The 13,557-nt window shown below is 38.7% G+C and overlaps 1 protein-coding gene across 4 annotated transcripts in view; it reads right to left on the reverse strand.

Annotated features, from left to right (window-relative positions):
- LOC116723520 (multidrug resistance-associated protein 4-like) overlaps positions 1–9,681 on the reverse strand; it is a 47,464-nt gene extending 37,783 nt beyond the window's left edge. Inside the window, exons 1-18 of one of the 4 annotated variants that reach the window (XR_004339996.1) lie at positions 9,417–9,679; positions 8,557–8,667; positions 6,372–6,492; positions 5,761–5,985; positions 5,581–5,670; positions 4,524–4,687; positions 4,297–4,422; positions 3,884–4,133; positions 3,534–3,641; positions 3,291–3,380; positions 2,902–3,093; positions 2,633–2,727; positions 2,464–2,550; positions 1,964–2,060; positions 1,453–1,671; positions 1,175–1,306; positions 998–1,035; positions 597–691 (exon numbers count right to left, since the gene is read on the reverse strand). Coding sequence is in view for 3 of the 4 variants with exons in the window: in XM_032568541.1 (XP_032424432.1) it covers positions 597–691; positions 998–1,035; positions 1,175–1,306; positions 1,453–1,671; positions 1,964–2,060; positions 2,464–2,550; positions 2,633–2,727; positions 2,902–3,093; positions 3,291–3,380; positions 3,534–3,641; positions 3,884–4,133; positions 4,297–4,422; positions 4,524–4,687; positions 5,581–5,670; positions 5,761–5,985; positions 6,372–6,492; positions 8,557–8,667; positions 9,417–9,490 (2,314 nt within the window). In the remaining variant the exon portion in view is untranslated. Of the gene's footprint in view, positions 1–596; positions 692–997; positions 1,036–1,174; positions 1,307–1,452; positions 1,672–1,963; positions 2,061–2,463; positions 2,551–2,632; positions 2,728–2,901; positions 3,094–3,290; positions 3,381–3,533; positions 3,642–3,883; positions 4,134–4,296; positions 4,423–4,523; positions 4,688–5,580; positions 5,671–5,760; positions 5,986–6,371; positions 6,493–8,556; positions 8,668–9,416 lie in introns of all 4 variants that reach the window. The other 3 variants (XM_032568541.1, XM_032568540.1, XM_032568542.1) reach the window with 3 other exon arrangements.
- Between the last annotated feature and the right edge of the window lie 3,876 nt (positions 9,682–13,557).

Consider the following 13,557-nt stretch of genomic DNA (forward strand, 5'->3'; position numbering starts at 1 on the left):
TTTACTCATTTTGTGCCAAACCTCTTTTTAAAATAGACCCAATTAGACTTACACTGAATAAATAGTGTACTTTGATATTATCATTAGTAGTAATAGTGGTATCAATAATAATGATGGTAACAAAAAAATCGCATTTCTAATATATGTATTATTTATTATATTATTAGTATTGTTTATAGTTTTGTTTTTGTTATGTCTGAGTACTATTCACTAAAAAAGTCATGAAATAAATGATTTATATATCAATGCAGAACAATCCTACCTATGCACCTCTTTCAAAGTAATATCTATTTATGTTGACATTATGAATCATACAGGTATCTTTTTTTATCTTGTATGCATTTTCTATGTTTTACTGCTGAGAGCACAAAACCTGAAAAAATGAAGAGGCTGAGAGAAACAAGAAGATAACTGAGGGAATAGAGGAGCAGAAAGGAAAGAAAAGCACTCCTATCTGACTGTACAGCTGAGACCCATGTAAACATAAATTGGGCCTTGAAGGCCCTGGGCCACAGCCAAAGAACTGTGGATCTGCTCAATGAATGACTGCAGCATTCAAAATACACAAAGAGCAATGAGAGCTCAGCGAGCTTCACCTGCGTAAATGCCTAGGTACAGGTCAAGGTCCACTTGCTGAGGGAAGCTGCCATTGAGGTGCTCAGTCACACCAGTGTACTTCTGTTCAGAGGCCCTGCGAGTCAGTCGCCAACAGCCAAGAAATTCACAACAAAAAATAAACACAACAAAGATAGTGGGAGAAAAAAGACACAACATCAGGGCACCAAACACAACACATTTATATTGTGAAGCTCAAGGTTGGTTTCAGTAAGCGACAGACAAAGTCAAGTAAAACAGTTTTGTTCAGGCGTTTTCTACGAGATCCTCAACCACTTTCAGTCAGAGAAAATATGACTGACTTACAAAACCATCCATTCAAATTCTTGCAAGCATTCATGTTTTATTGTTTTTCAAAATGTGAAAAGACATGAAATCTCACCAGTGTGCAAGCCACCAGTCCTGAAGAACAAATGTAATCTAAACATAACACACAAAAAATAAAATTATTGAACATAAAAACCATATACATGTAGAAAACTTGACGCAATCATTTATTTTTTTTGCAAAATACATATTTGATACAAGAAAACAATTAACTGATTGAAGAGAAACTCACGTGAGCTAGTCCATTGAGTAAAATGAGAAGCAAGAGGACCAAGAGGTTGGCGCCTGCCAGGAAATATTTCACATACATACGCAGGCCGACATTTCCTTCCAAGCGACTTTCCTCCTCTATCGGCTGCACTGCCTACACATGGAAACCATAGTTTAAGCAGCATTCATCTAAAACAACCCATGTAAAACAGGCCCACGCAGTGAGGAAGGAACATGTGAGTATCTGCTGCTCTCTAGTGGCTAAAACGATGCACAGCAGAGCAGAGAGTTATGCTTCACCAAAGTCAGGGGATCTCCTCCATCGATCAGAGAGTAACGAGAGGAGGAAAGGGACGACATGGAGGAGTTGTCAGAGAGGGTGCAATGGAAGGAAGAGCCAGTTCCAGGCAGGGGGGTCATATCCTGCCTCTCCTCATCCTGGTCTTCCTTGAGGGGGGAGGTGAAGTCTACGCCAGAGCATTGCAGCTCACTGTAGGTCCCTTTTGCAACCATCTGGCCCTGAAAAACAAAAAAGAACAAAAGATAGAGTATTTGTGGATTAATTTAATGTTTGATTAAAACATCAAAAGACTCAAAATCTCAGAAACTTGACAGGGTATGAAGTGATTTAGGTTTGAGCCTCTATGAGATTCTCCTGGTATGTTAACTTTAAATTAGAATACCATTGTTTGATGGTATTGCAGTATTTGGCATGACTGTGCAAGTTTGTGACAATAGATATTTCCAAAGGATAAAGTTCCCCCCAAATACCTTACATTGTTTAATGATGGCAGAGTTATAAAACACAAACCTCCTTTAAGACCACAATCATATCTGCAGCCTTTAGATACTGCAGCTGATGAGTTACAAGAATACGCGGTTTCTTCCTCAGGAGTCCACAAATGCACCTGAAAGGAGATTATGTGTAAGAGAGAAAAAAAAAAAAAAACAATTTAAACTTTTAACAGAGTGGTCAAAAATCCCTCAAAATAAATCAAGAGACTAATAAAGTCATACAAAAATCAACAATTGAGAGTTATTGCTGCTACAGGTCCTATTAAGATGGAGTGTGGTAATAATGTAGCGTGCTTAATTATTTTAACATGGATTTTCCATTTTGGCTTCTTTTTTGTTAAATAAACAAGGACAGAGAAAATTGGTTGAAATTTTTTATAAAATTACTACTGAACTAAAATTAAGAACCATGTGAAAAGCAGCTTATTTTATTAAGTATTGAACCATAAATCTCTATATTTAAAAGAGCACATCCTTTTTTAATCATAAGTGTAAGATGTTGATAATCAGACTTACTCCTCGAAAAGGTGCCGGCCCACTTCAGCATCTACTGCACTAAGAGGGTCATCAAGCAAGTAGATATCTGCATCACGATACACTGCTCTGAAAGCCCACAAAAATGAAGGTTATCAGTCTCACTGGTACTAAAGAAGAAAGTAAACTACTTTAAAAATAGTCAGCACACCTGGCTAGGCTGACTCTTGCCTTCTGTCCTCCACTGAGGTTGACCCCTCGGTCCCCAACCATGACTAAGTCACCACCAGGCAAAAGATCTATGTCCTGAGAAAGGAGGGAAGCAACTTTAGGTGGGGTGACTTAATATCTAGCTCATATTTACTGAGACTCACTATGCGAGATTCAGAATAAGACAACAAATGAAACCAAATCGTTTAATGAGAGCATAACAATACAGTCAAACATGTAATAATAAGGAACATCAGGGTTCATTCTCACTCGCTTGAGGGCGCAGGCTCTTAGAACTCGATCATACTTCTTGGGGTTGAACTCATTGCCAAACAAAATGTTGCTACGGACCGTGCCAGGTAAAATCCACGGCTGCTGGGATGTGTAGGTCACCTCTCCTTTGACTTTGACCACACCAGTTTCCTGACTCAATTCTCCCAGTATGGCATTCAAGAGTGAGGACTGATATGAAACAAATTTGAGATTTAAATGACAAGGCTGACACCCCTGAAATTATTTATTGATTTATTTTTTACCAAGGGAAAGATGCGAGTTTGGAGGCAATTAAGACAACAAACATTTTTTCAGTGTAGAATTAATTATTATTAAATTATTTCAAGGTTTAAAAACAAGAGTGAAACTGTAAAAACAGACCTGACCTTTCCAGCTCCGACGGGCCCAATAATCGCCAGCAGCTGCTCAGGCTTCACTGTGAAACTCACATTCTGTAAAGTTGGTGCTTCAAGATTCTGCAATAAAGGACCAAATAAGATGAAAACTCCATAACCTAAGCAATAAATGAGCTGATAGCAGGTATAGTTAAAACCAAAATAAAAAAAAGACATTTGAGTCACATGCCCAAGAAAAGAAAGGAGAGTGCAGTTCCTCCTTGTGTTTCTCACCTTATTCCAGTAGCATTTCAGATCTTGTATTTTAACCATGCAGTCCCTTCTCTCTGCCAAAGGCATTCCCAGATGCTGAGGTGCAACTTCATTTAGCAAAAGAAATTTCTTAAGGAAAAAAATAAATTGCAGTTTTTCAATGAAACATTGGTTATAAATCTGCAGCAATAAATATGTTCATCATGAACAGATGAAATGTACAATTGAACCTAGTTTCTGTGAGATCTCATGAAAATTGCTGCTAGCATTTTTCAGTCTCTTTTATTCAAGGCATTTGCTTGACTCTGTAAAAAGAGAAAAATCAAGTTTCTGTGAGGAGCGATTATGTTTTCCATCTCTTTTGCCCTTACCTGTATCCTCTGGATGCTGATGAGAGACTCTGAGACCTTTTCTATGGCGAAGGGGAAAAAGAGCGTGATGGTAAGTCTGACTGCCCCATAGAGGGAAACGGCCATGTACAGTTTGCTGGCCGACATCCTGTTTCCTGTGAGCACATAAACGCAGACGGTGAAAAAGATGACGATCTTGCTCGCCACAAAAAAGGACGCCATGTTCAGGCCACGAAGGTAGGAACTTTGCATGATCTTGGAGATTTCCATTCTGTAACAAATGAAAAATAATGGCATGATATACTGCTTTGAAAAATTAATAACAGATCTGACTAAAGGGCATGTTGAAATGTGATGCTGCTCTGCTGCAGAGTAGAAATTTGCATCATAAGAAATTATGAAGAAAATTGAGTGAAAAACAAACTCTACTGCACCGTCTGACTTCATCCACAAGTGCACCAAAAGGCTTCTCCCACCCGTACATCTTTATAACTCTGATCCCAGAAATAACTTCACTCATTGTGCGGATTCGCTCGTCTGTTAGTGCTGCTGTTTCAGCCCTGAAAAGAAAGACACAAATTGCAGAAATGGAGAGAATGCAACACAAGACAAGGCCTTTTATAGACCGATCAAACCAAGATGTAACTGATCCAAAATAAACCTCAGCCTGGAGAACAAACGTCCAAACGTGGTTTGTATAGGCATCAGAATGAAGAGGATCACCATTCCAGCAAGACACGATGGTCCGATAACATACAGCAACAGTAAAATCACGGACACTGCTTGAAGAGGACCAAGCCATAAGAAGTGCAAGTATAAGGTAACCTGAAGAGAGATTGAGAGGAGGCTGATATACTATATAAACAAAAATTTTTCTAATGTATACTTGCGTACTTTGTAGAACTTAAAAACATTTCTGAAGAATGTTTTTAAGAGCGGTTACATCAGCTCTAAGTGTACATTTGAAAAAGCCCAAGTTTTTAAAGAAAATAACAATATGTCCACTGTAAAACATGGAGGGTGTTTGGTTTCCTTTCACAGCAGCCTTATTGCATCTGGTGCTCTGAATCATAAATCTTTGCAGCGATCAATGAAGTCATGAATCGACCAAGTCACCCTTCAGAAGAAAATGCTGTCCAGCGTCAGAGAGCTCAACTTCAGTTGCAGATCTTGGGTCTCTTAACAGGCTAATGACCCAAAATATGCAGCTGAGTGCACAGCAGAAATTACAGAGAAATAACCATTAGAGTATTTGTGAATGGCCCTCCACGAACACAGACCTTAACCTTACTGATAATCGTTAGACAGATGCAAAAACTGCAGTGAAGTAACAGCTGTCTATGAACTTGAGATATCTCTAGCAGTTTGTCCTGAAAGAAGGGGATGAACTACTGGTTGGCATATGCTAATGCCTCATTATGAAGTACAGAACATGTTGGTTGTGGAAGCTACAAAACATGGTGTCACAAAATAATTAGGAAATATTTTTTGCATAGAAGCCAGTTTCAATACACAAAATGTTTAACTTGCATCTTTAAGTTTGTCAGTTTCAAAGAAAAATTATCTAGTTGGTTTTTTTTAAAGGTAGCAACAAATGTATGTGCATCTGTATATAGAACAATTTCTCTAAATGTCTTATGATTTTTAAAGAAATCAAATTAAAACCTATAATCTTGTGATTTGATCTAACTATATTTAGGTATAGAATGTCGAGTTACCTCATCAAATTTGTTGACATCGTTGGACAAGAGGTTCACAATCTGCCCTGTGGTTGTTTCAGCCATTGCTGAGCTGCTGAGACAAAGAGCCTTTGCAGAACAAAGGTATCAAATCAAGTCTACAGAATAAACTCAGCACAGAAGGTAACATTTCTCCTGCGGAACAACACGACGACTGACCTTCCGATAGATCATATGGCACATGGCCACGCGAATCTTCATGCCAGCCCGCTGGACTTGGTAGAAGTACAGATGATGAAGCAGAGCTAGGCCTAAGGTGGCCAATGAAATGCCTGCAGCACAGCTGTAAGCTTCAGAGACCAAAGCTGGCTCAGCAGTGTCGTAGCTCTCAAAGAACTCGATTAGCTTCCCAAGAAGCACTGGCTGAATGACTTTGATAAATTCCTAATAGACAAAACAATTGTAAAACAAAAGAAATGCTTGTTGCAAACAGTGTCTTGAAAAGGTATCTGTTCCTTGAACTTTTTTCACATTTTTTCAGAACAAAAATCTATGTACTTTTAAATGATTTTATGTTGTAGACCAACACAAAGTAGTCCATAACTGTAAAGTGGAAGGCAAATGAATCAACATATAATCCCCATGGTGAAACATGGTGATGGCAGTGCCATGCTGAGGGGATGGTTTCCTTCAGCAATGACTGGAAAGCTGGTTGGAGGTCACCTTCCACCAAGACAATTACTATAAACATACAGTCAGAACTACAATGAAGTGGTTTAGATCAAAGATATATAATGTGGAAGTATTCATGGCATATGAACTCTTTCTACCTCTATAAAGATGTACATCCCAATTAATGAGTATGGTTTCCAGTAACAGTGGATGAGAGCTCTGGCAAGGCTGGGTGGCCGCAGATCTTTTACTGCCTGCTCAACTTCTTGATTCCAAAACCTTAACAAAAGAAAAACAAAAAGTCATTATCGAGATTTGTTTGGATCTATGTTTATGATATCTAAGAAAATGTGTTCTTAATTTAGTTTCAATTTCTAAACTGTGCACTTACAGGGGTACTAAATTGAATTCTGATCTCTTATCTCTGTAAACTGTCTAAAACACTCCAGAAGTAGCAATCTACACTATGTGAAAAATTACCAATCCATTACCATCAATAGCAACACGACCTTATGTGCCTAATTAATGTATTTCACAAGAATCACCTAATCTGTCGCTGACTTAAAAGTCTTGTACTTGGCTGCCTATAAGTACCTTTTTATGTACTGAGTTCAATCTCTAAACAGCAAAGTAAAACTTAGATTGAATTGGAGTTGAATTTATATGATTCGACTGAACTGAATATATAGTGGTGAATATATACTTAATGTATTTGTTTTGTCATGTGCCTCAGCACTGTATGAGTAAACTGAACTAAGGCTGAAAGGGACAGTGTTATGCTAAACATTGACGTACCCCTGACTTCACAGTAAGAAACAATAATGGGATTTTGTTTGAGAACATACCACCTTTACATTTTTTATATTTTACCACATTACAACAACACAGTATTCAAGGTATTTTGTTCGAAATGTATGTAAATCCTGTATTTAGTTCAAGCCACAATCCAATCAGCTCTGGCAAACTTCCTTGTTTCTGCTGAAGAAATGCATCCTATTTCAGTTTTGTTCCAACGCAAAAAATCTGACTAACGCAATCTCTAACTTCAAACATATCCTTGGCTAACACAGGAGTTATTATGATAGCAGTAGGAAAGAAGCTTTCCCCCATGTACGAGTTTGAAAAGTACAGTCTAAATATAGGTGGGCTCTTCTCCAAGCACAATGTTCCCTCTGAGGCCACACTTCCTCACAGAAAGCAGCCTCTGCCGTATGTGGAAGAGGTGCAGGCTCTTACATCTCAGCTCTGACATCTTAATGTCAGGCAGTTGGAGTAGAAAATGGTCTCTGTTTTGCTATGACAAGTGAACTTTCTCAATGGAAAATAAAGTTAATTTAACCTGAGAATACACCTTCTTCTATTAACAGCTAACAGTAAAATTTTAACTCAAGCTCCTACTGCCCTGAGCCCTAATGCTGCATTGGTTTCCAGAGCGCCTCAGGGATCTAAATCTGACATAGTTATTAGTTAAGTTTTGTGTGGGTCAATCAACCAGAGCACAGGCACAGCGAGGACATTACAGAAACAGAGAACAGTGGAGGATTTCTACACTTGAATACGTCTTGAAAAAGTCTAATAAAGGGAAGGCAAATAAAGATAGGAATGACCTAAATGCAACCAACACAGCACAGGGGCTGCAGTGGTTATAAAATGTTCGAATCTCTCTTTTGTCTAACCATAACACATCAGACTGCTTTTGAATATTTTTTTTAAAACTCACCTTTTGCGTTGACTTTTGACACAAGATTATATTTTGACTTCATTTTATTTATTTATTTTAGGTTTGATTGCATGGCTGGTTATAGGTGTGCTTAAAGTATTTATTTTACTATTTTATGTTTTGTATCCATGTAATGTAACTTTTAATTTCAATGTTTTTGTATGTATTCTGCACACCACATCGGTCCTGTGTGGCAAGGTAGAGTGCTAGATTTGGATTGGATATGTCTCTGTTCTTAATTTTGAATTGTTTTTCAGCAACAAAATACCAAATAAAATGCCTTGCCTGCCTGCCGTTTTTTACAGGATTCCACAAAGAACAGGGTAATAACACTATAATGGTGGATCATTGTGGTGGATCTGCCAAAGCAGAGTTTGTGGCTAAAAAAAAAACCCACTAAATTTCTTTCAAATTCAAATTACTATAGAATCCAAATTCAACTCAATCTAAAACTGCTCAAAACATAATTTAAATAAAATACTTTTATATACATTTTACCTTTAGAGATGTCTTTAATAAGTTGTATTGACTCTTTTAGTTCAATAACCTTAAGATTATTGACTACCATATCTGCATCTGATTACAGATACTTTTACACTAACAAATATAAGTTAGTGTGTTACCGCTGTAGTTCCTCTCCAAGTCGCTGAGATCCATCCTCTGGAAGAATTCTGTACATGTCATCCTCTTCCAGTCTCCTCTTGTACCCAACTCTGAATAAGGGGTTCAGCCAGCTAAGAATAAAAAATATGGCCGCGTGTTAATTATTTTTACAACAATAAGTAAAAGAAACTAACAATCAGACAAAAAAAGTTCCTCAAACATATGTGACCCCAGTTAGCCAGAAATGTGTGAGAAAGACAGCAGTTTTGTCAAAGGGAATGGGCCAAAATTCCTAAACAGAAAAAGTTTAGTTTGTGTTGATGTCAGTCAGTGAGAAAAAATGTGCATTTTTATACTGTGCATGTAAATATTTGATTTCAGCAGTATGGAAAAGTCATTTAAAGAAGATACCATTTGAAAAAAAAATTGTTTTTTTCAATTTCATGCTTGAAGACAATTGACAATACCAATATTTCAACAATAACAGCTGATATGAGTGTTGTACAAGAATGTTAAAGCAGATAATTTAATGCAATTTATAATTATTGTTATTGCAAATGGAAATATAAAAATCCTTAATAAAAGGACATCTATACATAAAACGATGTTGACAACACAAATAAAGTTAGCCCAATGAAGGGCTTAAGTTAACTTTGTACATAAACTCCTTTCTCAAGCTTGTTTTTGTCCTAAAATTAAAGTGGAATATTGTTTTAATGCTAAAAAACAGAACTTTCTCCCTAATGTGATGCTCTGCAGCAACCTGTTATCACATCCAGGAAAGGCTCTCTTCACTGTCCACTGCCCATGCACTCTGCAAAGCCCTCTGTTCAGCTCAGGTCACGCCACACTGTCAGTGGGAAAGGGCAGTTTTTCTTACCAGAAGAAAATCTTGGAGAGAAGATTAGCTGTGGCTGACGGATTATCCTCCTTCTCCTTATTCAGAGTTTCCATTGCCCCAACACTCAAAGCAAACCCAGCAAGCTGCTTCTGCAGGCTATGTCCCAGAGAGATATAGAAGGGGAAACACAGCGAGAGCACCTGTTATGAACTCTTCTGTGTGTCAGAATCGGCCCTTGTGACATTCAGGGCAGGATTACTGCAGGAGATTGGCAGCCGGTGTCCCGGTGTTCTAACTATCTGTGCTACCCATTCATCTGTCCTACCTTGCGGTAATGCGCATGCGTACATCGATGCTACGTCACATAGCACAGATAGCTGTCTATCCGTGCTACGGTAGGAAAATCTGACGAGAAGCAGCTTAGCGCATGCGTGATTCATTTTCATTGTGGACACCGAATGGGGTTCAGTTCAGTTCAAATTTATTTAATCAAGGACAGCACATTAAACAATGTTACATGTGGGAAAAACATGTAGCAAAAAAAAAAAACAAAAAAAAAACATGTTTTGTGCATAGGCTTTCTAACCTATGCACAAAATTCATTTCTTGGCTGTACCGTTATTTAAAGACAGTAATATCAAAAGTTAAAAATTCCTGTCATATACACAGACACCTACCTTGAATTTCTGCAAGAAAAACATAGAAATGTATATCAGAATGTATATCAGAGAAAGTTAATTCTCCATAACAATGTAAGTCTGTATAAATCAATCTTCACGTATTTGTTTTTGTTTTAGCCAATGTTTCGTCTGGGAATTGAAAATTCTAAGATCAGTTTACATTTTTATTCCTGAAGGTGGGGTCTCTGTGTACAGATGAGGTTTTCTGAATCAGGTTACTGTGTGAATCAGGTTCCCCGAGCTCAGGCCACCTGTCTGAGCTCGGGGAAGTGACAGGGACTCACGGCAGCGTGGGAATTCTGGCTCTTTTTAGTGAACCAGCTCTTTTGGCTCCATAGGCGTTTTTGAATTTAGAACCTTAAATTTTAGTAAAGGTGTGTAATTCAAGATATCTCTAATTCATTTGGAGAATTTAGTTTAGTTTTTGTAATTAGAGATATCTCAAATAGGTATTTTGTCTAGTCAAAATATAAGTAGAGATATCTTAAATTACTAAAACGTCTAGTGAGAAAACAATTTGAGATATCTGCAATGTAAGGGCGGTGAAACCAAATATATGTTAAAACGGCCTGCCATACTATTTTTGTTATTAATGAGCGTGACGCTCATGCGCAGTGCTGGATAAAAATATGACGCAGCTTCTCCGTGAGCGTTTTTAAAAAGACGCGGCTTTCACCTGGCCGCATAGAGACACAAAACTGTCGGTCTTGATATTCATGAACTTTGGGACCTGGATTAAAAATTATACTTTCTCATCTCCCAAGACGCGAAATCCGAGTGGACGCCCAGCCTTACGACTGAAATCGTGTCTGTTTATCGAGGCCTAGTTTGAGGCCTTGTACTTGACCTAGCAGTAGGCCGCAGTGATGGCAAGTAGGCCGCGGAAGCGTCGTGTTTGAAATCGCTGCGTTGGTTATTCGGTAAGTTATTTTTCGGAAACCTTATTCTAAGTTGTTTGTTTTTTTCCACCGATGACATTAGTGAAGCAATTTTTTGTGTCTAAACAGAGCAGCACAAAAGGAGATACCCGACCATGGCGTCTCAGCGGCGCTTTGTTTGGTTGCTGGCGTCCCTGAAACATCTGAGGAGATAAAGTGGCATCTGGAGCTAGCAGCTGGTCGATTATGGCTGTACTACAATCAAGCTGAGGATGGCTAGCAGTTGATCGATTATGGATGTACTACAATCAAGCTGAGGATCGCTTCCGTCAAGCTGAGGAATCGCTACAAGGTGCCTGGCGGATCCGCCCGACCCATCAAAGGTTGGTTAAGTCAAAGAACTGTTCCAATGGCGGGTCCAGAAGACATCTCAGGGTAGGAGCTGTTGCGGGTTTTGCTATGCTACGCTGCTGATGCTAACGTTGTTTGCTGAAGGCCAACGCTAGGCCTCTTGGTGTGCTGGTTTTGGTTTGATTCTCTGCTGAGAGTCAATGAGCTGAGAAGGATTCTGCTGTTGTAAATCCTTCTGTCTTTGAATTTTTAGTATTTGAAGCAGTTGCTGGGGTCTTGTGACCTGTGGAGGTTTAGGTGCAACTAGAATCTGAAGTTCCTGGCTCAAAGTCAGCTGTGATGTGAAAGAAAAGTCTGCCAAAGATTTGGCAAATACAGTTTAGAGGCTGTAGGAAGTGATTCAGCTTAGGCTTTGTAAATATCACAATGACAATCCTTGATAACATACCTACTTATTAGTACTAATATAATGTGGCTATGTTGACATTGGTATAGCTGCATTAGGTTAATATTTATCTTTCCAAAGAATGTCAAATATGTTTTTGGGTGAATGAGGTCTTCAACATACATACTTTTTTTTTGTACCTATTTAATATTTCAGTTTGAAATTTAGGGTTCATACTTTAATAATTCAATAACTCTAAGCAAATTTAATTTACGTTCAATTTAAACCGGAAAACCGATTACGTTTTGCGCCGAAACAACGCGTGGCCTCGTCATTTCTTCACTTTTATTTCTTCTGGATGACGACGGACAATGGAGAGATTTCCTGGAGCTGCAGGCCGGAGGTCCCAGAGGTAATGTTCACACTGTAATCCACCATCTCTTATTTGCAGTTTTTCAGCTGAACTCCAGGTTTTCCTTCTGGAGAAGATCGAGTGGGACCTGTCCTTCAGTGTTTTAGTTTGTTTAAACCCATTTTCTCTCCTAGACTAAGCAACTGGTGGACCTTTTGTTGTAAATAACTTTTTTTTTCCTCATAGATAAAGCCACCAAAGGAGCTTTACTACAACTTACATTCTTTTCTCCTATAGAAACACTCCTGGAGCAGCTCTTTTTCTTTTTCTGTCTCTCTCCTTATTCTGTCCTTTCAAATCCCCCGGGGGTAGTGACAGATGGCCTTTCATACAGAGCCAACTCCTGGTTCTGCTGGAGGGTTCTTCCTGTTAAAGGGAAGTTTACCCTCTCCACTGTCACTACATGCATCTTAAATATGAGGCATTGATTTAGCTTACTTACCTGTCAACCAGTTAAAATAATTGGTGCAGTGTTAGCCTCATTTTGGAAAGTCTTCCTGTTAAAGGGAAGTTCTTTTTGGAAAATCTTCCTGTTAAAGGGGAGCTTTTCCTCTCCACAGCCACAACTTGAATCCTCAGCAGGAGGCTTTGCTTAGGCTTACTTTACTTTTAATGAATTTAAATAATTGGCCCAGTGTTCAACCAATACAAGAAAGTTCAAACCTCCAAAAGTAGATGCCAAAACATTCAAAACCCCAAAAGTAGATACCAAAACATTCAAAACCCCAAAAGTAGATACCAAAAGGTTCAAAGCTTATAATTATAATGTTAATTCACAACAACGTTGTTTGTCAAGGCATTTTACAAAAAGTCATTTCAATTTAGTCAGATTACTATTGATCTAAGTTATCAATTCACTAGGTTCACTTAATTATGAAGTAGTTTAAAAAGTTTGTACCAAATACAATCCAACCAATTGTATGGTCATTACTTATGGCTTTCACTCCCCCTGACCAGCAGGGGGCGGCAGCAAATTGCTCGTGTTGTGTTGTTGACTTTACAGCAGTCCCTCATACAGGGCATGCATGTTGCAACAGTGAAGAGGAAGAACTCCCCTCTACCAGGAGCAAACCTCCAGCAGTAGCAGAACTGGGCTCAGTGCCAGCAGACATCTGCCACGAACGACTGAAGCTGAGAGAAGACAGAGCAGAGACACAACAACAGGTCAACTGATCAGGAGAACTTTCTATGTTCATGGAAATGAGAAGGAGAGGGAGAACAGTTAGGTGATGGCAGCATCATGTCAGCCAATACCCTTTTCCAGGAAGCAACCACAGCTAATCAACACCAGACCAGGTGTGGCTTCTGTGGAGAGAAAAATCAGTGAGAAAACATAAAGCTTAGTTTCTAACTAAACTGACTGTTTAGTTAGAAACACCAGAGCGCCACCTTCTGGCCTCTCTCCAGATCAGTTCAGTTCAGAGAAGGATTTGGTACTTTGGCCTCATCTAGCCATTGTTTTGTTTTCTTTTGT

The sequence above is a fragment of the Xiphophorus hellerii genome, chromosome 7 (assembly GCF_003331165.1).
Source record: "Xiphophorus hellerii strain 12219 chromosome 7, Xiphophorus_hellerii-4.1, whole genome shotgun sequence".
Classification (NCBI taxonomy): domain Eukaryota; kingdom Metazoa; phylum Chordata; class Actinopteri; order Cyprinodontiformes; family Poeciliidae; genus Xiphophorus; species Xiphophorus hellerii.